General features: G+C 47.7%; 1 protein-coding gene across 1 annotated transcript in view; it reads left to right on the forward strand.

The window, feature by feature from the left end:
- Positions 1-23,490, forward strand: part of NOS3 (nitric oxide synthase 3) — a 119,464-nt gene that overhangs the window by 25,933 nt on the left and 70,041 nt on the right. Inside the window, exons 2-6 of the mRNA XM_083186549.1 lie at positions 10,593-10,683; positions 18,481-18,629; positions 20,375-20,537; positions 21,025-21,116; positions 22,150-22,291. Coding sequence (XP_083042675.1) covers positions 10,593-10,683; positions 18,481-18,629; positions 20,375-20,537; positions 21,025-21,116; positions 22,150-22,291 — 637 coding nt within the window. The remainder of the gene's footprint in view (positions 1-10,592; positions 10,684-18,480; positions 18,630-20,374; positions 20,538-21,024; positions 21,117-22,149; positions 22,292-23,490) is intronic.

Genomic DNA, 23,490 nt, shown 5'->3' on the forward strand with positions numbered 1-23,490 from the left:
ACCCCGTGTACACAGGTGGGACGTCTGGCGGGGACCCCGTGTACACAGGTGAGATGTCTGGCAGAGCCCTATGTATGTACACAGTGAGACTGCCTAACTGCGATGTACATGTTGGTGCTGTGAGTGTGAACGTGTAAAGTGTGATCACACTAGTACTAGATATAGCACAGGACACAGCCTTCCAATGTCCCCAGATCAGGTGTCCAGCTTTACATAGCCCACTAATGAAAAAGGTCAGGGGACATTGTGACAGGATAGGGGACGGCTGCTGCCAGACAGGGGCACACAGGAGGCAGAGACACGTCTGTAGGAGGGTTAGGGGGGTGCTCAGAACAGTCATGAAGCGTGAGTATTTATGATCATCTGCTAGTGAGTGGTAATAAGGTGTGATAGTGATAGTGAGTGGTAATACTGTGTGATAGTGATTGTGTGATAGTGAGTGGTAATATGTGTGATAGTGATTGTGTGCTAGTGAGTGGTAATAATGTGTGATAGTGATTGTGTGCTAGTGTGTAGTAATAATGTGTGATAGTGATTGTGTGCTAGTGTGTGGTAATAATGTGTGATAGTGATTGTGTGATAGTCATTGTGTGCTAGTGTGTGGTAATAATGTGTGATAGTCATTGTGTGCTAGTGTGTGGTAATGTGTGATAGTGATTGTGTGATAGTGATTGTCTGCTAGTGTGTGGTTATAATGTGTGATAGTCATTGTGTGCTAGTGTGTGGTAATAATGTGTGATAGTCATTGTGTGCTAGTGTGTGGTAATGTGTGATAGTGATTGTGTGATAGTGATTGTCTGCTAGTGTGTGGTAATAATGTGTGATAGTCATTGTGTGATAGTGATTGTCTGCTAGTGTGTAGTAATAATGTGTGATAGTCATTGTGTGCTAGTGTGTGGTAATAATGTGTGATAGTCATTGTGTGCTAGTGTGTGGTAATGTGTGAGTGATTGTGTGATAGTGATTGTCTGCTAGTGTGTAGTAATAATGTGTGATAGTCATTGTGTGCTAGTGTGTGGTAATAATGTGTGATAGTGATTGTGTGATAGTGAATTAGTAATAATGTGTGATAGTGAGTAGTAATAATGGGGCAGATGTATGAACCAGCGTTAAGTGCAAAAATGCACTTAACGCTGGTTTACTGGGGGGGAAATAACGATTTCCCTAATGTATCACTAGCGCACCTAACGTGCGCTAGTGACAGCCTGCCGAGTAACGCTGGGCAGGGCTGTCCCCTGCAATCCCCCCCAGGGATTAACGGCCGGGGCGATGTATTAACAGCCTTCAAGGCGTTAATTCACCCCGGATGCTTCGCCAGCTCAGGGCTAGTGTTGTCCTATCCCCCACTGTGGGGACAACGCTAGCCCTGTGACTGGCTTGGGCTGCGCTGGAGATCTCGCGGTTTTAGCGAGATCTCGCGCATGCCCAGAAAGCCGGCCGGGGGGGGGGGGAGTGCTAGTGTGCATGTGCGGGGCGGCGAGGGAGCCGATAAGGAGAGCCGTTCACGCTGGGGATAACGGCTCTCCTTATCTGCTTAATACATCTGCCTATAACGTTTGCCCACGTTATGCTGAAGAAGCGGGACTCGTTATTCGCCAAACGTTATAGGCAGATTAATACAACTGCCCCACTGTGTGCTAGTGAGTGGTAATAATGTGTGCTAGTGAGTGGTAATAATGTGTGCTAGTGAGTGGTAATAATGTGTGCTAGTGAGTGGTAATGTGTGCTAGTGAGTGGTAATAATGTGTGCTAGTGAGTGGTAATAATGTGTGCTAGTGAGTGGTAATAATGTGTGCTAGTGAGTGGTAATAATGTGTGCTAGTGAGTGGTAATAATGTGTGCTAGTGAGTGGTAATAATGTGTGCTAGTGAGTGGTAATGTGTGCTAGTGAGTGGTAATAATGTGTGCTAGTGATTGTGTGCTAGTGTGAAGTAATAATGTGTGCTAGTGAGTGGTAATAAGGTGTGCTAGTGATTGTCTGATAGTGAGTAGTAATAATGTGTGCTAGTGAGTGGTAATAATGTGTGCTAGTGAGTGGTAATAATGTGTGCTAGTGAGTGGTAATAATGTGTGCTAGTTATTGTGTGATAGTGAGTGGTAATAATGTGTGCTAGTGAGTGGTAATAATGTGTGCTAGTGAGTGGTAATAATGTGTGCTAGTGAGTGGTAATAATGTGTGCTAGTGAGTGGTAATAATGTGTGCTAGTGAGTGGTAATAATGTGTGCTAGTGAGTGGTAATAATGTGTGCTAGTGAGTGGTAATAATGTGTGCTAGTGAGTGGTAATAATGTGTGCTAGTTATTGTGTGATAGTGAGTGGTAATAATGTGTGATAGTGATTGTGTGCTAGTGAGTGGTAATAAGGTGTGCTAGTGAGTGGTAATAATGTGTGCTAGTGAGTGGTAATAATGTGTGCTAGTGAGTGGTAATAAGGTGTGATAGTGATTGTCTGATAGTGAGTAGTAATAATGGCCCTTATTCTGATCGGTGCGGATATATCCGCGTGCGTTCGGCCCGCCGATGTTTTGTCTCTGCGCATGTGCGAGCGGGGCGTACGGCCAAATCCCGCATGAAATGTGAACACTCCGAACAGGGGGTGGAGAGGGGCGTGAAGGGCTGTTTGGGCTCATTACCATATGCATAAGCCCCGCGTTTCATGGGCGTTCCCGTGCAAACGCTGGGCGTACGTATGGTAATGCGGCCGTGACGCACGTGTAGGGGGCGGACATATGACATCGCCGGATGTCAGCTGCCCGCCCAGATCCCTGCTTTTGCACGGAAAAATGTCCGTGTGGTCTGAGGTTGCGGGTGCTGGTGGAGCACTCGGTCCTGCATTCGATGGTCTGCGACCATCGAATGAAGGGGGAGGTTCCCTTAGATGGAGGAGGCGTATTCCGTGAAAAATACACGTGCGGTCCGTTCGGACAGCTTCTTACCGCATACGGACGGAGTTGGCGATCCGTATGGAAGGCGGGGTTTCGCACGCACGGTCCTGGCCGCATAATCGGCTCCGGCCGCACCGATCAGAATAAGGGCCAATGTGTGATGGTGATTGTGTGCTAGTGTGAAGTAATAATGTGTGCTAGTGATTGGTAATGTGTGATAGTGATTGTCTGCTAGTGAGTGGTAATAATGTGTGATCGTGATTGTGTACCAGTGAATATTGTGATTGTGTTAGTGAGTGTGTGATACTGAATAGTGTTAATGTGTAATATAGTGAGTGTGTGCTAGTGAATAGTGTTAATGTGTAATAGTGAGTAGTGTTAATGTGTAATTGAGTGTCTGAACTGCATCACCTAAGTGTTGTGTGAAACCAGTGAGCCTGATTCAGACCTGCTTGCGAGGCAGTGAGCCTGATTCAGACCTGCTTGCGAGGCAGTGAATATTCACTGTCTAGTTCCACCATCGGAACAGAGACGAATTTGACTCCGATCAGGTCTGAATTAGGCCCTGTGTGTGTGTAATGGTGACAGTACTATATATAATGGAGATTTTTCAAAGAATGGAGAGAGATAAAGTAGCAGAAAATCAGATGCTAGCTGTTATGTTACTGTCCGCTATGAGCTGATTGGCTGGTATCTGTGTGTTACTGTCAGCTATGAGCTGATTGGCTGGTGTCTGTGTGTTACTGTCCGCTATGAGCTGATTGGCTGGTATCTGTATGTTACTGTCCGCTATGAGCTGATTGGCTGGTATCTGTATGTTACTGTCCGCTATGAGCTGATTGGCTGGTATCTGTATGTTACTGTCCGCTATGAGCTGATTGTCTGGTATCTGTGTGTTACTGTCCGCTATGAGCTGATTGCCTGGTATCTGTGTGTTACTGTCCGCTATGAGCTGATTGCCTGGTATCTGTGTGTTACAGTCCGCTATGAGCTGATTGCCTGGTATCTGTATGTTACTGTCTGCTATGAGCTGATTGCCTGGTATCTGTATGTTACTGTCCGCTATGAGTTGATTGCCTGGTATCTGTATGTTACTGTCCGCTATGAACCGATTGGCTGGTATCTGTATGTTACTGTCCGCTATGAGCCGATTGGCTGATATCTGTATGTTACTGTCCGCTATGAGCCGATTGGCTGATATCTGTATGTTACTGTCCGCTATGAGCGGATTGGCTGATATCTGTATGTTACTGTTCGCTATGAGCGGATTGGCTGGTATCTGTATGTTACTGTCCGCTATGAGCCGATTGGCTGGTATCTGTATGTTACTGTCCGTTATGAGCTGATTGGCTGGTATCTGTATGTTACTGTCCGTTATGAGCTGATTGGCTGGTATCTATATGTTATTGTCCGTTATGAGCTGATTGGCTGGTATCTGTATGTTAGTGTTTTGGTGCATACACACGGGGAGATGTTTATGATTGTACACAATGTAGTGACAATTGGCTGCCTGCACCATCTATTTATTCAGATCACTCGGGGTCACACATCCGCATTGCAAGCTGTATACCTAATGTGAGTAAGTACTCTGTGTACCGGTGAGTACGTGTATATGCTGTAATGAGGAGTCAGTGAGTAAGTGCTCTGGGTATCAGTGAGTACGTGTAAATGCTGTAATGAGGAGTCAGTGAGTAAGTGCTCTGAGTACTCTGGGTATCAGTGAGTACGTGTACATGCTGTAATGAGGAGTCAGTGAGTAAGTGCTCCGCGTACTCTGGGTATCAGTGAGTACGTGTACATGCTGTAATGAGGAGTCAGTGAGTAAGTGCTCCGCATACTCTGGGTATCAGTGAGTACGTGTACATGCTGCAATGAGGAGTCAGTGAGTAAGTGCTCCGAGTACTCTGGGTATCAGTGAGTACGTTTACATGCTGTAATGAGGTGTTAGTGAGTAAGTGCTCTGCGTATCAGTGAGTGGGTATCAGTGAGTACGTGTACATGCTGTAATGAGGTGTTAGTGAGTAAGTGCTCTGCGTATCAGTGAGTGGGTATCAGTGAGTACGTTTACATGCTGTAATGAGGAGTCAGTGAGTAAGTGCTCCGCATACTCTGGGTATCAGTGAGTACGTGTACATGCTGCAATGAGGAGTCAGTGAGTAAGTGCTCCGAGTACTCTGGGTATCAGTGAGTACGTTTACATGCTGTAATGAGGTGTTAGTGAGTAAGTGCTCTGCGTATCAGTGAGTGGGTATCAGTGAGTACGTTTACATGCTGTAATGAGGAGTCAGTGAGTAAGTGCTCCGCGTACTCTGGGTATCAGTGAGTACGTGTACATGCTGTAATGAGGAGTTAGTGAGTAAGTGCTCCACGTATCAGTGAGTACGTGTACATGCTGTAATGAGGTGTTGGTGAGTAAGTGCTCCGCGTATCAGTGAGTGGGTATCAGTGAGTAGGTGTACATGCTGTAATGAGGTGTTGGTGAGTAAGTGCTCCGCGTATCAGTGAGTGGGTATCACTGAGTACGTGTACATGCTGTAATGAGGAGTTAGTGAGTAAGTGCTCCGCGTATCAGTGAGTGGGTATCAGTGAGTACGTGTACATGCTGTAATGAGGTGTTAGTGAGTAAGTGCTCTGCGTATCAGTGAGTGGGTATCAGTGAGTACGTTTACATGCTGTAATGAGGAGTCAGTGCTCCGCGTACTCTGGGTATCAGTGAGTACGTGTACATGCTGTAATGAGGAGTTAGTGAGTAAGTGCTCCGAGTACTCTGGGTATCAGTGAGTACGTGTACATGCTGTAATGAGGTGTTGGTGAGTAAGTGCTCCGCGTATCAGTGAGTGGGTATCAGTGAGTACGTGTACATGCTGTAATGAGGTGTTGGTGAGTAAGTGCTCCGCGTATCAGTGAGTACGTGTACATGCTGTAATGAGGTACACTGAGTACCGGTGAGTAATGGAGAGTGAACAGGATAACTGATGGATTGGGGGGGATTCCTGCGATGTCTCTTCCCTGCACCCAGGTGACCCTCGGCCCTCCGGTTACCTAGTGTGATCCTTGCGCAGGATGTCTGGAGCCCCCAGGCTGAGAAAGATCAGGTAAATACGCCCCATTGTGACTGTACGGTGCAGGACGTGTACGGGACACGCGTGCTGCATGATCACTATACATACAAGTACAGGAAGTAGCATGGGAAGTGCGGGGCACGGCATGGGGAAGTGCGGTCACGGCATGGCGAGGTGCGGAAGTGCGGTCACGGCATGGCGAGGTGCGGAAGTGCGGTCACGGCATGGGGAAGTGCGGTCGCGGCATGGGCCTTGGGGGCAGATGTATTAAGCCTTAACAAGAGATAAATGCAAGGGTGATAAGGAGAGATAAACGTCCAGCCAATCACCTCCTAACTGACTTTTTTCAAACACAGCCTGTAACATGGCAGTTATACCCCTTTAAACCAAAACGCCGGGTCGCACCCGGCTTTTTGGACCCTGGTTGAAGCCGGGTGCGACCCGGCGTTTAGGGGCATTTACACCGGATGGGCTTAAACGCCCGCACCCCCCTCCCGCCCCTTCCCGGCGCTTGAAGATGACAGCGCGATGTCATCTTCAAGCGCCGATCGACGCCGCCGTACCCGGAACGCTGCTGGGGGCAGCCCAGCACTAAGGTAAGCTGCTAGGCTGTCCCCCAGTCCCCGCGCGCACCCCCCCGCCATTGGACAGGAGGTGAATGGATGCCGCACACAGGCATCCGTTCACCTCCCTCCCCCGCCGCCGCTGCTGTCTGCAGAGTATAGCAGACAGCAACGCCGGCTGTCAGTGTCAGACTGACAATCCGTCCAACCTGCGGACGCTGCGGTCCGCAGGTTGGACGTTCCCCATTCATGTAAATGGGAGCCGGGTCATCCGACCCGGCGTTTCCATTTACACCGCCCTCTACCCAGGTCCTAGCCGTGTTCTACCCAGGTCAGGACCTGGGTAGAAGTCCCGTGTAAAGGGACACGGCGTTAGGGATTTACACGGCCGAAGATCCGGGTCTGACCCGCCGCTGACCCGGATTTTTCAGCGGTGTAAAAGGGGTATTAGCAGGTGATTGGCTGGATGTTTATCTCTCCTTATCACCCTTGCATTTATCTCTTGTTAAGGCTTAATACATCTGCCCCTTGGTGTGATCAAGTTGGCATATGCATCAGAAATGCCCATACACTGTCACACACCCAAGGTCCCAGCGGTCCTGGGAGGAGTTAGGTGCCATAAGTAACTACACTGTTCAGTGCTACCCTGACAGTTATTAGACCAGTATCACCGCACTACAGACCTGGGATGTTACAGGGTTGTGACTATTTATTGGCTCCTACTTCTGTATGAATCTACACACCGCCTCCGCCTGCCCAGCTCTCACCCCTACCAGGGGCAAATACAGGGTTATAACAGGGGAGTCGCCAAACTGAGGTTTTCTGGCATTTCTCTTTAGTACATCCCACCCTAGGTAATAGTGCCAGCTTCGTCACCCACTGGCATCGCCACCATCCTATCATTGTAAACATACTTCTGCTATCATTTCTTTATATATAACAGGGCTAAAAGTGGTTCTTTCCCTGCCACCCCTCCCCCAATAAGGTGGAGCCCCTTATTCACATTATAACACACAGCAGTGCTTCTTATTCATAGTGATATATCCTGCAGAGGGTTGGGATCATTTGGTCTACTGCATCATGGTAGAAAGTCATTAGGTCGAATCCATAAGGTCGACATGGTAAAAGGTCGACATGACTCTAGGTCGACATGGGAAAAGGTCGACATGATTCTAGGTCGAAAGGTCATTAGTTCGACAGGTCATTAGTTCGACAAGGTCATTAGTTCGACATTGTCTATGTCGACATTCACAAGGTCGACATGGGGTTTTTCACTGTTTTTTTACCTGAATGTCAACACAGTCGACATGGACACAGTTTAAAGTGCACTGCATCCCCTCGCATCGCTCGCTGCGCTCGCTATGCGTCGGGCACGGTGCCTCGCTACGCTCGGCACACTATTTTATTCTCCCACCACGCCCTAGTGGATGGTAGGGCATGAAATACCGCCTGTCGGCACATGTTGGCTCAAAAAACAGTGAAAAACCCCATGTCGACCTTGTGAATGTCGACATAGACAATGTCGAACTAATGACCTTGTCGAACTAATGACCTGTCGAACTAATGACCTTTCGACCTAGAATCATGTCGACCTTTTCCCATGTCGACCTAGAGTCATGTCGACCTTTTAGCATGTCGACCTAATGGATTCGACCTAATGACTTTCTACCATAATGCAGTAGACCAAATGACCGCATCCCCCTGCGGATTATTACATTACTGACCTAGTGATCTGCAGAACATCGCTCTGTCCCATCTACCCCCTGGCAGCTACATAGTGATATATCCTGCAGATTATTACATTACTGACCTCTCTAGTGATCTGCAGAACATCGCTCTGTCCCATCTACCCCCTGACAGGTACATAGTGATATATCCTGCAGAGTATTACATTACTGACTTCTCTAGTGATCTGCAGAACATCGCTCTGTCCCATCTACCCCCTGGCAGCTACATAGTGATATATCCTGCAGATTATTACATTACTGACCTCTCTAGTGATCTGCAGAACATCGCTCTGTCCCATCTACCCCCTGACAGGTACATAGTGATATATCCCGCAGAGTATTACATTACTGACTTCTCTAGTGATCTGCAGAACATCGCTCTGTCCCATCTACCCCCTGGCAGCTACATAGTGATATATCCTGCAGATTATTACATTACTGACCTCTCTAGTGATTTGCAGAACGTAGCTCTGTCCCATCTACCCCCTGACAGGTAGGTCAATTGGCTTCCAACAAAATTAACCCTAGAATATCTGTGTGCGTGTACATGTGGTAGGGAATATAGATTGTAAGCTCCACTGGGGCAGGGACTGATGTGAATGTTCAACTATACTCTGTACAGCGCTGCGGAATATGTGTGCGCTATATAAGAAACTGTTAATAAATAAAAAATAGTGATACATCCTGCAAATTATTAAATCACTGAGCTTCCTGCAGAGCATTGCTCTTGTTTGCCAACTGATGCTTCTATAGTGATTTATATCCTGCAGAGCATTGCGGCACTGTTTGTGGATATATATATGTCTGCACTCGGTGACCAGGTTACTCTGCTCTATGGTCATGTGGTATCGGGGGCCCTGGTCATGTGATGTGTATGATTTTCCTCAGGTGTGTGTGTGTGATTTTTCCTCAGGGGTGTGTGTCTGTGTGTGTGTGTGTGTGTGATTTTTCCCCAGGTGTGTGTGTGTGTGTGTGTGTATGATTTTCCTCAGGTGTGTGTGTGTATGATTTTCCCCAGGTGTGTGTGTGTGTGTGTGTATGATTTCTCCTCAGGTGTGTGTGTATGATTTTCCCCAGGTGTGTGTGTGTGTGTGTATGATTTTCCTCAGGGGGGTGTGTGTGTGTGTGTGTGTGTGTGTGTGTGTGTGATTTTCCTCAGGTGTGTGTGTGTGTGTGTGTGTGTGTGATTTTTCCCCAGGTGTGTGTGTGTGTGTGTGTGTATGATTTTCCCCAGGTGTGTGTGTGTGTGTATGATTTCTCCTCAGGTGTGTGTGTATGATTTTCCCCAGGTGTGTGTGTGTGTGTGTATGATTTTCCTCAGGGGTGTGTGTGTGTGTGTGTGTGTGTATGATTTTCCCCAGGTGTGTGTGTGTGTGTATGATTTCTCCTCAGGTGTGTGTGTATGATTTTCCCCAGGTGTGTGTGTGTGTGTGTGTATGATTTTCCTCAGGGGTGTGTGTGTGTGTGTGTGTGATTTTCCTCAGGTGTGTGTGTGTGTGTGTGTGTGTACAAATTTGGCTCCGTTCTGATGGTAGGTGGGGGGGGGTCTAAGCATGTATTTGCACGTGTGGATGTCCCGGGAGCGAGTGGCTTCGGCGAGTTCCACACTCCAACGGACAGGGGCCGGATCCGGGGAACGATTAAGGGGAGTCCCCATGACAACGCTGGGCATTCCCCTGGGCATGTGGGCGAGCCAATGCCTGGTGGGTGGCTGATGTCACATGACCTCAGCACCCGCCCCTTCTTCGGCGGAGTTTAGACTGACTTATTTCCGAAGGGAAAAGAAATGATTCGGTGGTCGGCGAGTGGATGTGATCACGTTCAACCCCATGCATGGTACCGAGGGGATTTGGCGGTGGTGGTGGTGGCGGGCAGGCGTTCGGGCCAGCGACATTACAGGGCTCACTAACCAGCGATCGACCGCTGCTTAATGAGCCCCCTACACAAACTGGATCTACAGAGGCAAGATGTCCTCCTCATCCCCTTCAGTACGTACATCCTCATCCTCCCCCGCTGGAATCCACCATCACCGGTCCCTCTGTACGTTCTGCGCCCTGTGTTCTTCCTCCGCACATCTCTGTGTAACTCTAGGGCCCCCATATATAAATGCTTCTAGTCATAATACAGATCTATAAGAGGATAGATGGAGGACCCCATACAGGGGGTAATAGGAGGATCTGTGCGGGGGGGGGGCCTTCTGACATGGAGACTGGGGGGACTGCACAGTCCTGCAGCTGCCCAGGTACATGTAGGGGTGCGGGGCAGCTCTGGGGGACCCTGAGCTATCAGTTGGCGGTGGGCTTCCTTCAGGCCTTATTATATCACAGCCTCCTAACACGTCTGTCTTCTCCTCCAGCCCGGTCAATGGAAGCCAGAAATGTCTCCGCACCAAGAACTGGGAGAACCGGACCCTGTCGTACGATACGCTGAACGTTCAGGCCGCTCAGGTAGGGACCCAGCGCCATATTATGTGATCAGCATTACCTGTTCTCCACGCCGCCTCCTGGTGGGAACATCCTGTGCTGCGAGCAGGATATTAGTGACCGGTGCGGTATATCCCTCCACCCAGCGCCACCACACTGATCACTCATGTACTAACATGCCATGTAATGGGAGGGTTGCCCTTTGCGATGGCCGCTGATAAGAATTGTGCCAAGAGCTAGATTTATCTAGCCTGTATTTGTCCCTCTGCACCTTACTCTGTAGGAGCCCTGACAGGCTCAGCGCTGCCTCTGATTAAAAACCCTCCCATGATGAGGTAGCTGCTGTTGCTGTCCTCCATGGACCTGAGAAGCGTATAATATGAGCTCCACCAAGCAGAGCTCAGCACAAGCCTCTCAGCCTCTGACCTCTTGTGCAGTCTCATGGGTCAGCTCCCAGTAATGCAGGGCACACTTGTGCAGTCAGTGTGCCTTGGCTCCCGATGCTCAGCACCATTAATCACTGTCACATTGGCAGATAGGTGAAGCTGCAGCACTACCCCACTGCCATGCACAAAACCTTTAGCTAAATTTATGCTAAAGATAGACGGGGCGCAGGGGTACTGAGACCCCACCTTAATATGGCCCTGTTTGCACCCCTAGAGTTCAGCGATTATGGCTGGGGCACTACTGCACCTTATTGCGGCACTACATGTTTCAGCGTGCCAGCAATTCCATGGAAGGGACACCTATTTATTTATTTATTTATTACCAGTTTCTTTAATAGCGCACACAATCCTGCCCAGTCACATCAGTCCCCGACCCAGTGGCTTACACTCTACCCTACCATATGTACACTATGTGGATAAATACAAGGTGATGCATCTCGGGAGACGTAACCAGTGTGCTAGTTATAACCTGAACAGAGTGGCACTGGGTAAATCAGAATTGGAAAAGGATCTAGGACAACAAACTGGGGTGTAGTGCTCAGTGTCACGTAGCTACTAAACAGGCTAATCTGATACTAGCCTGTATAAAGAGGCATGGTGTCTAGGGACCCAGAGGTAATTATTCCGCTTTATAAAGCATTGCTTAGACCGCAGCTAGAATATGGAGTACATGGTACTAGAACTGGAAAAGTCCAAAGAAGAGCAACAAATAAAGGGGTTGGAGACATTGAATTATGAAGACCGATTGGAAAAAATGGGATAGTTTATGCTACAAAGAGACGTTAAATGCTTAACATGTACAAATACTTCAGAGACCAATATAATGAACTGTCAGGCACCCTCTTTGCTTTGAGGAAGGACTCTAGGACACATGGGCATGAGTTTAGGTTAGAGAAGAGATTTCGTACCCTTAAGAGACAATCTTTTTTTATGGTCGGGGCAGTAAAATTGTGGGTCTCTCTTCCTGGAGAGGTGGTGTCCAATCATCTATTGGGCAAAAACATCCAGGGGTTCAAATAACAATTAAAACCTGTATATAATTAAATCAGATTTCAGTATATTAGGGATGAAGCAAATAGATTTTCACCATGCTTGAGTGGGTTTACTCTGAGTACTCCAAATTCCTTCCACACTCCAAACCTATATTATTAGTATAAAGTATATATACTGGACCACCTGGGTGGAACGGTATATACAGACGCTTTAAGGAGGTTGTTCGGCAAGCTGCTCACACCGTGGGGAGGTCAGCCCCCAGAAAATAGAGAAGGAAGAAAACAAACTGGTGGTGGAGCGCTAACATAAAAATTATGACCAATTGGCTATCACAAATATTTTATTTACTAGTAATAAAAATTAAAATATTAAATTGGTTTAAAAAGCAATTGCGTATTTCATATTACAAATAAAAAGTATACAGCCTAATCTGGGATGCATGGATTACTTATACATACATATATACAATTGGGGGTATCTCACTTGTTCCTAGGAGTACTCTCCTGGGGTGGAGTGTGACAATCAATGGAAACTGGGATGGCGGGTATCCATAAACCTGCTGGAGTTTTCTTGGGACCTGATCCAGATTTTATTGGATCCTGGGGTTCAGTCCTTGATGCGGTAGCTCCAGATGCAATAGCAGGTGGTGGACCTGGAGCTCCCGCAGTACTCCTTATATATTGGTAGTATAATTGAACCACAACATGGATGTATGTGCATAGTTACTGTTAGATGCCGCCGCGGTCCTTCTGCTTCCGGCAGCACTGGGGCTTCAGGACACAGCGGGCGACGCCATCTTCCCCAGCAGCAGCCGGGCGCTCAGGACGGAAGTGTCAGGCGTTGGTAGGCAACGACCCGAACTTACGCTCCAGGCCGCGTCATCCAAGCGGCTGACGTCACACGCCGCTGGGCGCCAAACTTGAAATGTAAAACCGGTGCCCAGCATATAGTTCTATCTGCCGTTTTGCATACTGAGTGTTCCCGGTTCCAGTGAAGTCACCCTGCTGTGTCCTGTGTGCCAGTCCAGTCGTGTGTTTGCTTCCATCCTGTCCGTCCGATCAGAGGAACTCCTGCGCTGGTCTCCACTCGCCATCTTTAGAGATAAGTCAGGAGTTGCCCTCCATTGTTATTTATTGGTATCATCTCTTTTGCATAGTTGCATTCCTGGTTCTGTAGTTTACTAAACACTGGTTCCACCTTGTGTATTGTTACATATATTATAGTTTTATGGGGCTTGCCTCCAGACTCCAGTCCGCATCTCTTAGTCACTGGGGTATCCCGTTCCAGTCTTTGTTTTAGTTAGCGTTTCCTCTTGTCATCTTGCCGCCTTGATGGACGCGTTGTCCTACGTAAGACCTGGTGGCATCGAGGGCCGAGCCGGCATAACCAGCTCTGTGGAACGCGGCTGTTATAGGTGAAGCCTAGCACCGCACGCGTCCACCGACCACGGCTAGAGGCAACGGAGTTAGGGTTGTGGTTCGGTGATGTTCCCCAGAGTCGCAACAGTTACATTGTAGTTACGGCTAAATAAAGACTTGTGTCCATCAAGTTCAACCTTCCTTATTAAAGTGCATGCTTTAATAACGAAGGTTGAACTTGATGGACGCAAGTCTTTATTCAGCCTTAACTACTATATTTTAAAGCAAAGCTTCACTTCCAGGAATATGTCCTTCATGACTTTCTGTATTGTAATCCAATAGCAAATTCTGTCTTCAATTCAGTAGGAAATTCAGGTTTGTGATTTCTATGGGAAATTCTTCTGTAATTGTGTGAGGAATTCTAATGTCTGCAATTCAACAGGACATTCATTTGCTTGTGGTTTCATGGTAAACTCTGAGATTCTATGAATATTTTTTCTGTTATTCAGTGGGTAAATATTCTGTAATTCAGTGGGAAATTCTTCTGTAACTATATGGGAAATTCTTCTGTAATTCAGTGGGACATTCTTCTGTTATTCAGTGGGTAAATATTCTGTAATTCAGTAGGAAAAACTTCTGTGATTCTATGGGAAGTTCTACTGTTATTCAATGGGTAAATATTCTGTAATTCAGTGGGAATTTCGGTACTTGTTTCCTAGACGGTTTCTTCCCACAATCGCGGGCATCGTGTACCTTTAAAGTTAAGGTACACAATGCCCGCGATGGACCCGATTTCCTTTAAAAAATCAGGTCCATTTTACCGGCAAAAGGCGAAATCGCGGGCATCGCGTTGGTCGCGTGCATTAACATGGCCCCCGACGCGATGCCCGCGATTTTGCCATAGGCTTCAAAGTTAAAATATTTTTAACATTGAAATCGGGAGCATCGCGTCGGTCTTGTGCCATTATAATGGCACAAGATGAGATGGACTTGATTAAGTCCATCTCACATAGGAAACAATGTGAAATGGGCCAATATGACCCATATCACATTGTATATGGCCCCGTCGTCACCCCACGATTGAGCCAACCCGAAGCGTGGTGAGCGCAGCGAGCCCGCGAGGGGCGGCGGTGCGGGTCCTCCGACCTTTTCATACCCCTACTGTCCACGTCGGTGTGGAGTTGAGAATATAAAGTGTGGCGAGCGCAGCGAGCCACCGAGCCTGAAGCGTGGCGAGCGCACGCGTATACCTGTGAAGTTATACGCATCCCCTCGCGGGGCTCGCTGCGCTCGCCAAGGTTCGGGCTCGGTGGCTCACTGCGCTCGCCACACTTTATATTCTCAACTCCACGCCGACGTGGATAGTAGGGGTATGAAAAGGTCGGAGGATGCGCACCGCCGCCCCTCGCGGGCTCGCTGCGCTCGCCACGCTTCGGGTTGGCGTCAATCGTGGGGTGGCGTTGAGGGGTTAAAATTGGGGGTCTGGGGAATATTTTACATTGAATCCAATGTAAAATAGGGTCCCAGGGACCCTATTCACATTTGATTCAATGTAAAAATCGGGTCAGTCAGATCGCATGCGATGCGACCGACGCAATTTTTCCGACACGACCACCCCGATACAAATCGGTGTGGCCGTGCTAGGAAACAAGTATCTTCTGTAAATCAGTGGGTAAATATTCTGTATTTCAGTATGTAAGTATTCTGTACATCGGTAGATAAATATTACATAATTCAGTGGGTAAATATTCTGCAATTCAAATGGTAATTATTCTGTAATTCAGTGGGAAATTCTTCTGTAAATGTTCTGTAATTCAGTGGGAATTTCTTATTTGATTCTATGGGAAATTGTTCTGTAATTCAGTGGGTAAATATTCTGTAATTCAGTGGGAATTTCTTCTCTTTTTCAGTGGGAATTTTTTTGTAATTCAGTGGATAAAACTGTTAAAATTCAAAGGTTAATTATTATGTTATTCAGTGGAAATGTCTTCTATTATTCAGTAAATCAGTGGGACATTCTTCTGTTATTCAGTGGGTATATTTTATGTTATTCCTTGGGTAAATATCCTGTAATTCAGTTGGTAAATATTCTGTAATTCAGTGGGTAAATATTCTACAATTCAAAGGGTAATTTTTCGGTAATTCAGTGTGAAATTCTTCTGTGATTCTATGGAAATTCTTCTGTTATTCAGTGGGTAAATATTCTGTAATTCAGTGGGAAATTCTTCTGTTATTCAGTGGGTAAATATTCTGTAATTCAGAGCAAATTTCTTCTGTACATCAGTGGGTAAATATTACGTAATTCAGTGGGTAAATATTCTACAATTCAAATGGTAATTATTCTGTAATTCAGTGGATAAATGTTTTGCAATTCAGTGGGTAATTATTCTGTAATTCAGTTGGATTTTCTTCTGTTATTTGGTGTGTAAATATTCTGTTATTCAGTAGGGTTTTTTTGTAATTCAGGGCCTTATTTTGGTTCATTCTTTCTGACAAAATCCTTCTTAGATGGGCAAAACCATGTGCACTGCAGGTGGGGCAGGTGTTACTTGTGCAGAGAGAATTAGATTTGGGTGGGGTTTTACTTCAAAGTGAGATCTATATTGCAGTGTAAAAATAAAGCAGTCAGTATTTTCCCTGCACAGAAACAAAATTACTCACCCAAATCTAATTCTCTCTGCACATGTTACATCTGCCCCCCCTGCAGTGCACATGATTTTGTCCATCTAAGAAGGATTTTGTCAGAAAGAATGAACCAAAATAAGGCCCTCAGTGAGGAATTCTACTCTAATTCACTGGGGAATCTTCTGTCTTCTGTGATTTTAAAGGAAATTATTGTTATTTATTGGGAAATTATTTTGCCTGTGATTAGATGGGAAATCCTTCTTTCTGTAATTCAATGGGAGGAAGCAAAATTCCTAGATAAACTGATCCTATCACCGAGACCTCCCGTCACTTACTGATGGTGACCTGAATTGACTGAAAATTCTTTAAGCCAATCACAAGCAGACATTCAGTTGCAGGCGCTCAGAGAATGCAGTGGCGGTGGTTCTTATGTAATCCCTTTAGGAATACAGAGGACAGAAGAAAAGTCAGAAGAGTTTCCTGTGGAATAACAGTGGTTCAACAAAGAAGAGAATATTTTATTTAATAATAGAATCCGAATCATCTTTATTGGCCAGGTATACTTGCGTATGCTTGGAATTTTTTCTGCCTGACGGAAGGGGTTCAAACAGGTTGTGGCCAGGGTGTAGCTTGTCCGCCAAGATCTTTCCTGCACGCTTATTGACCCTGGCTAGGTATAGTTCTTGGACAGTGGGGAGCTCCGCCCCAATGATCTTTTCTGCCATCCTCACCACTCTTTGCAACCTTCGTCTGTCATTCTCGTTTGCTCCTCCGAACCAGATTGTGATCGAGGAGCAAAGGACAGACTCTACTATGGCAGTGTAGAAGATGAGCAGCAGCTCCTGCGGGATGTTGAATTTCTTGAGTTGCCTCAGGAATCCTAATAGAGTAGTGATTGTGGGTCTAAGAAGTGGGTTATTGTGAAATAAATATGGGTGTGTTTTATTGGGAAGAGACACAGGATGGGTGGCCTTGTGTTCTACCTTCCTGTACAGGTTACAGCCACATATTGACGTCCACTGGGAGTAAAGGCTTCTGTAAGTGCGGCACTCTGCCTTTCTGGTGGCATAAGCTGACTCACGCTTTACTTTATTGACCCCAACATGTTGCAGACTCAGGCAGTAACAATACCCTGCAGGTAACGCTGCTGGAGGCTTCCCAGGGGGCGGTAACAATACCCTGCAGGTAACACTGCTGGAGGCTTCCCAGGGGGCGGTAACAATACCCTGCAGGTAACACTGCTGGAGGCTTCCCAGGGGGCGGTAACAATACCCTGCAGGTAACGCTGCTGGAGGCTTCCCAAGGGGCGGTAACAATACCCTGCAGGTAAAGCTGCTGGAGGCTTCCCAGGGGGCGGTAACCATACCCTGCAGGTAACGCTGCTGGAGGCTTCCCAGGGGGTGGTAACAATACCCTGCAGGTAACGCTGCTGGAGGCTTCCCAGGGGGCGGTAACAATACCCTGCAGGTAACGCTGCTGGAGGCTTCCCAGGGGGCGGTAACCATACCCTGCAGGTAACGCTGCTGGAGGCTTCCCAGGGGGTGGTAACAATACCCTGCAGGTAACGCTGCTGGAGGCTTCCCAGGGGGCGGTAACCATACCCTGCAGGTAAAGCTGCTGGAGGCTTCCCAGGGGGCGGTAACCATACCCTGCAGGTAACGCTGCTGGAGGCTTCCCAGGGGGCGGTAACAATACCCTGCAGGTAACGCTGCTGGAGGCTTCCCAGGGGGCGGTAACAATACCCTGCAGGTAACGCTGCTGGAGGCTTCCCAGGGGGCGGTAACCATACCCTGCACGTAACGCTGCTGGAGGCTTCCCAGGGGGCGGTAACAATACCCTGCACGTAACGCTGCTGGAGGCTTCCCAGGGGGCGGTAACAATAACCTGCAGGTAACACTGCTGGAGGCTACCCAGGGGGCGGTAACAATACCCTACACGTAACACTGCTGGAGGCTTCCCAGGGGGCGGTAACAATACCCTGCAGGTAACATTGCTGGAGGCTACCCAGGGGGCAGTAACAATACCCTGCACGTAACACTGCTGGAGGATTCCTAGGGGGCGGTAACAATACCCTGCACGTAACACTGCTGGAGGCTTCCCAGGGGGCGGTAACAATACCCTGCAGGTAACACTGCTGGAGGCTACCCAGGAGGCGGTAACAATACCCTACACGTAACACTACTGGAGGATTCCCAGGGGGCGGTAACAATACCCTGCACGTAACACTGCTGGAGGCTTCCCAGGGGGCGGTAACAATACCCTGCACGTAACACTGCTATAGGATTCCAAGGGGGCGGTAATAATACCCTGCAGGTAACACTGCTGGAGGCTTCCCAGGGGGCGGTAACATAGTCCACATAATATTCCTGCCACTAATGTCTCTGATGTCTTACATTTAGGATGTGGCCTGCACCAGAGCCCGATGCCTGGGCTCCGTGATGTTTCCACCCCAGATGTCATGTCCTCAACCGCAAGAACCAAAGGTTGCAGAAGAACTTCTCCCCAAGGCCAAGGACTTCATCAACCAGTACTATACCTCCATCAAACGGTGATTGGTCAACAGCAATGGACCCACGGGATAGGGCCTCCAATATATATGGCCACATGGGGGGTAATAGATGTAATATGCGTAGCCACAGAAGTGATGGAATAACCGGTGGGTGGAGGGAGAAACCTCGTTCAGATTACCAGCAAAGGGCCTGGTTCAATCCAGTAACGCAATCAACTGGCCAAAACTATGGTCGACAGTCAATAGGTCAACATCATATGTTCAACGTTGAAACACGGTTAATATAGTGAAAAGGTCCATCATTAAGTTTTTCTTCATAATTTAACATCCATGTTCACTCCATGGTTCACCAGGCATGTCTATATCGACCTATTGCATGTCAACCATTGGATGCTGACCTATTGACTGTGGAAATAGACACTGTTGACCCACAATTTAAATAACCGGAGAGCCCCTGTTTATATCACCTTTGTGCTATGCAGCATCTGGCCGGGGGCTCTAGGTGGACAGTGGAACAAACCTGCATCTTCTAGAGTTGACCGGACCAGCTGCCGAATACCACTGAGCCATTTCTGGTGACTTATCCCTGCCTTGGTGGCTCGTCCCTGGCCAGTTTACTTATCCATTGCTGGATTGCTCATCCCTGCCTTGGTTTCTCATCACTGGCTGGATTGCTCATTCCTGGCTTGGTGGTTTATCCCTGGCTGGATTACTCATCCCTGGCTGGATTACTCATCCCTGGCTTGGTGGCTCATCCCTGGCTTGGTGGCTTGTCCCTGGCTGGATTAATCATCCCTGGCTGGATTGCCTGTCCCTGGTTTGGTGGCTCGTCCCTGGCTTGGTGGCTCATCCATGGCTTGGTGGTTTGTCACTGGTTGGATTGCTAGTCCCTGGCTGGATTGTTCATCCCTGGCTTGGTCGTTTGTCAATGGCTTGGTGGCTCGTCCCTGGCTGGATTGCTCATCCCTGGATTGGTGGCTCATCCCTGGCTGGATTACTTGTCCCTGGTTTGCTGGCTCATCCCTGGCTGGATTCCTTGTCCCTGCCTTGGTGGCTCGTCCCTGGCTTGGTGGCTTGTCACTGGCTGGATTGTTCATCCCTGGCTGGATTGTTCATCCCTGGCTTGGTCGTTTGTCAATGGCTTGGTGGCTCGTCCCTGAGTTGGTGGCTCATCCCTGGCTTGGTGGCTCATCCCTGGCTGGAATGCTTGTTCCTGGTTTGGTGGCTCATCCCTGGCTTGGTGGCTCATCCCTGGCTGGAATGCTTGTTCCTGGTTTGGTGGCTCATCCCTGGCTGGAATGCTTGTTCCTGGTTTGGTGGCTCATCCCTGGCTTGGTGGCTCATCCCTGGCTGGAATGCTTGTTCCTGGTTTGGTGGCTCGTCCCTGGCTGGAATGCTTGTTCCTGGTTTGGTGGCTCATCCTTGGCTTTATCTGATATAATATAACGTTTTTTTTAAATAACAACTTCATATGTACAGTGTGACGAGGAAGAAATTCCCTGCTGATGATGACATCTAATAACTGCTGCAGAGAGGCGTCTCACTTAAATGAAATGAGCATGAACTGTATTTATTACACAGTATAACATCACAGTATCCCAGGCCACCTCTTCCCATCCATTTCCCTAAATATGACATTTCCCCCAGAATCTTGAGCTTAAGTCATGGTCCTCATCTCACCTCTCATTTATTTAATAAAGTTTTCTTTAAAAAAAATGTATAGGTCTTTCCTGACACCAGTGGTCCGAGAATTTGCAAAGATTTAATTTCCATTGTTCCACCAGATCGCAGTCGAAGTCTCACGTGGAGCGCCTGAAGGAGGTGGAACAGGAGATTCATAACACAGGAACCTATCAACTTAAGGAGACTGAGCTGATCTTCGGGGCCAAGCAGGCTTGGAGGAACGCCGCCCGATGTGTGGGCAGGATTCAGTGGTCAAAGCTTCAGGTACGTTGCCACTGGTGAAGTTTGGAGGATAAAAGTGGGGAGCTCCTAGTTTGTACATCTGTGGATAGTTACAATGGGGGTCATTCTGGTTCACTCTTTCTGACAAATTCTATCTTAGATGGACAAAACCATGTGCACTGCAGGGGGCAGATGTAACTTGTGCAGAGAGAATTAGATTTGGGTGAGTTATTTTGTTTCTGTGCGGGGTAAATACTGGCTGCTTTATTTGTACACTGCAATATAGATGATAATATTGAAGTAAAACCCCACGCCAAATCTAATTCTCTCTGCACATTTTACATCTGCCCCACCTGCAGTGCACATGGTTTTGTCCATTTTACATCTGCCCCACCTGCAGTGCACATGGTTTTGTCCATCGAAGAAGGAATTTGTCAGAAAGAGTGAACCAAAATAACCCCCAATGTCTCTGTGAATAGGGTCTTTCCATGTCCTGTCCAGTGACCTGAAGGTCTGCTTCTCTCTGCAGGTGTTTGATGCCAGGGACTGTAGAACCACGCATGAGATGTTCACCTACATTTGTAACCACATCAAATATGCCACGAATAAAGGGAACATCAGGTATGGAATGAGTGCAGGTCACTGTGGCCTTCATCTGGAGTAATGATATTTTATCATTCATGGAGTCAGCTGGTGTACATAAACTGTAGGAATCACCATTTATCATAGCGGAGGTTCCATCCTGGTCCTGCTTTTGTGCTGCTATGGTTACCCGCTAGTTTGGGGCAGCTGTCTGCCTGGTATTTTTTGTTAGTCATTCTTCTTGCTGAAAACAGAATGGTTGTTCTCCTCATTGTGGTGACCGCTGCCATTACTAATGGTCTGGGACACTCCGCCACCAAATGTTATGAGCCAGAATCAAGCCTTCGAGGTGGACCATGGTGTTGGTGTCTATAAATGTCCTTCGTGGTCATGTCACTAACACTATTGTTCCTACCAGGATCCTGTAGTCCTTAGAGATATTGTAGGACCAATATTGTGATTGTGTAGGCCATGACAACTATTATCAGGCCGGCTAGCTTGGTGGCTCACTCTGACCTCTAGTTAAGGTCCTGTTGGCATCAGTGAATGGACCAGGTCTCTGGAGTGGTTGACCATCTGAGTGAGTCCTGATGAAGAGTGGTGAGTACTGTGATCAGAGAGAACACTGAGGTTAATAAAAGCCTTCTCGTTAGAGAGGCCTCTTTTACAGAAGTAGGGCTTCACCCTATATATCATGAGGGTTCCACCAGCGATGACATGGGGCGGCCTATATTACTTGAATCAGGCTGGCAATAACAGAATAAGGCATTTTTCCTAGACTTAGGGGTCTTCAAATAGTTATGATCATATATGTATTTAGTATTGTTACCTCTTACTATTAGTACCTCCAGAGTAACAGAGTATCTCTTGGTGTGAACTTAATAACTACTTTCTGCGATGAGAGTCTCTTTATATCGTAGTCACCTGATCGTCACAGCTAGGAGGGTTACCCTGATGTTCCCCCAGATAAGATTGGCTCTGTGTACAGCGCTGACATCCACATGCCACCAAATACAGGTGACTCTGACCTCCAGCCGTAGCGTTCTGTCACTCCTCTGCGTTCTGTCCACAGGTCGGCCATCACCATCTTCCCTCAGAGAAAAGATGGAACCTCAGATTTCAGGATCTGGAACAGTCAGCTAATTCGGTATGCGGGATACAGACAGGAGGATGACACGGTCATCGGGGATCCTATCAACGTGGAGCTGACGGAGGTGGGTCACCTTCCTGCTGCCAGTCACTTAGCAGTATATACCAACCAATACGTCCCTACTGTCCCCTGTATCTGCTGGGTATGTCTCCCTTACCATAATTATCCTAATGTGCCAGTGTTCTCCACTCACACTCATATTACCATCGTGATCATCATCGTCATCAGTGTCCTCCACTCACACTCATGTTACCATCGTAACCGTCACTCTTATATTATCATCACCATCATCGTCCTCTACTCACACTCTTATTTCTTATCACTCTTTTTTTGCAGCCTCACTCTCCTCCTCCTGTAACCTCACCCTCCATATCATCTGTTCCTCCACTCACTCTCCTCCTCCTGTAACCTCACCCTCCATATCATCTGTTAATCCACTCGCTCTCCTCCTCCTGTAACCTCACCCTTCATATCATCTGTTCCTCCACTCGCTCTGCTCCTCCTGTAACCTCACCCTCCATATCATCAGTTCCTCCACTCGCTCTCCTCCTCCTGTAGCCTCACCCTCCATATCATCTGTTAATCCACTCGCTCTCCTCTTCCTGTAACCTCAACCTCCATATCATCTGTTCCTCCACTCGCTCTGCTCCTCCTGTAACCTCACCCTCCATATCATCTGTTACTCCACTCACTCTCCTCCTCCTGTAACCTCAACCTCCATATAATCTGTTCCTCCACTCACTCTCCTCCTCCTGTAGCCTCACACTCCATATCATCTGTTCCTCCACTCACTCTCCTCCTCCTGTAGCCTCACCCTCCATATCATCTGTTCCTCCACTCGCTCTTCTCCTCCTGTAGCCTCACCCTCCATATCATCTGTTACTCCACTCGCTCTCCTCTTCCTGTAACCTCACTCTCCATATCATCTGTTCCTCCACTCGCTCTCCTCCTCCTGTAACCTCACTCTCCATATCATCTGTTCCTCCACTCGCTCTCCTCCTCCTGTAACCTCACCCTTCATATCATCTGTTCCTCCATTCGCTCTCCTCCTCCTGTAACCTCACCCTCCATATCATCTGTTACTCCACTCACTCTCCTCCTCCTGTAACCTCACCCTCCATATCATCTGTTCCTCCACTCACTCTCTTCCTGTAACCTCACTCTCCATATCATCTGTTCCTCCACTCGCTCTCCTCCTCCTGTAACCTCACTCTCCATATAATCTGTTCCTCCACTCGCTCTGCTCCTCCTGTAACCTCACCC

The sequence above is a fragment of the Crinia signifera genome, chromosome 5 (assembly GCF_055691185.1).
Source record: "Crinia signifera chromosome 5, ASM5569118v1, whole genome shotgun sequence".
NCBI lineage: Eukaryota > Metazoa > Chordata > Amphibia > Anura > Myobatrachidae > Crinia > Crinia signifera.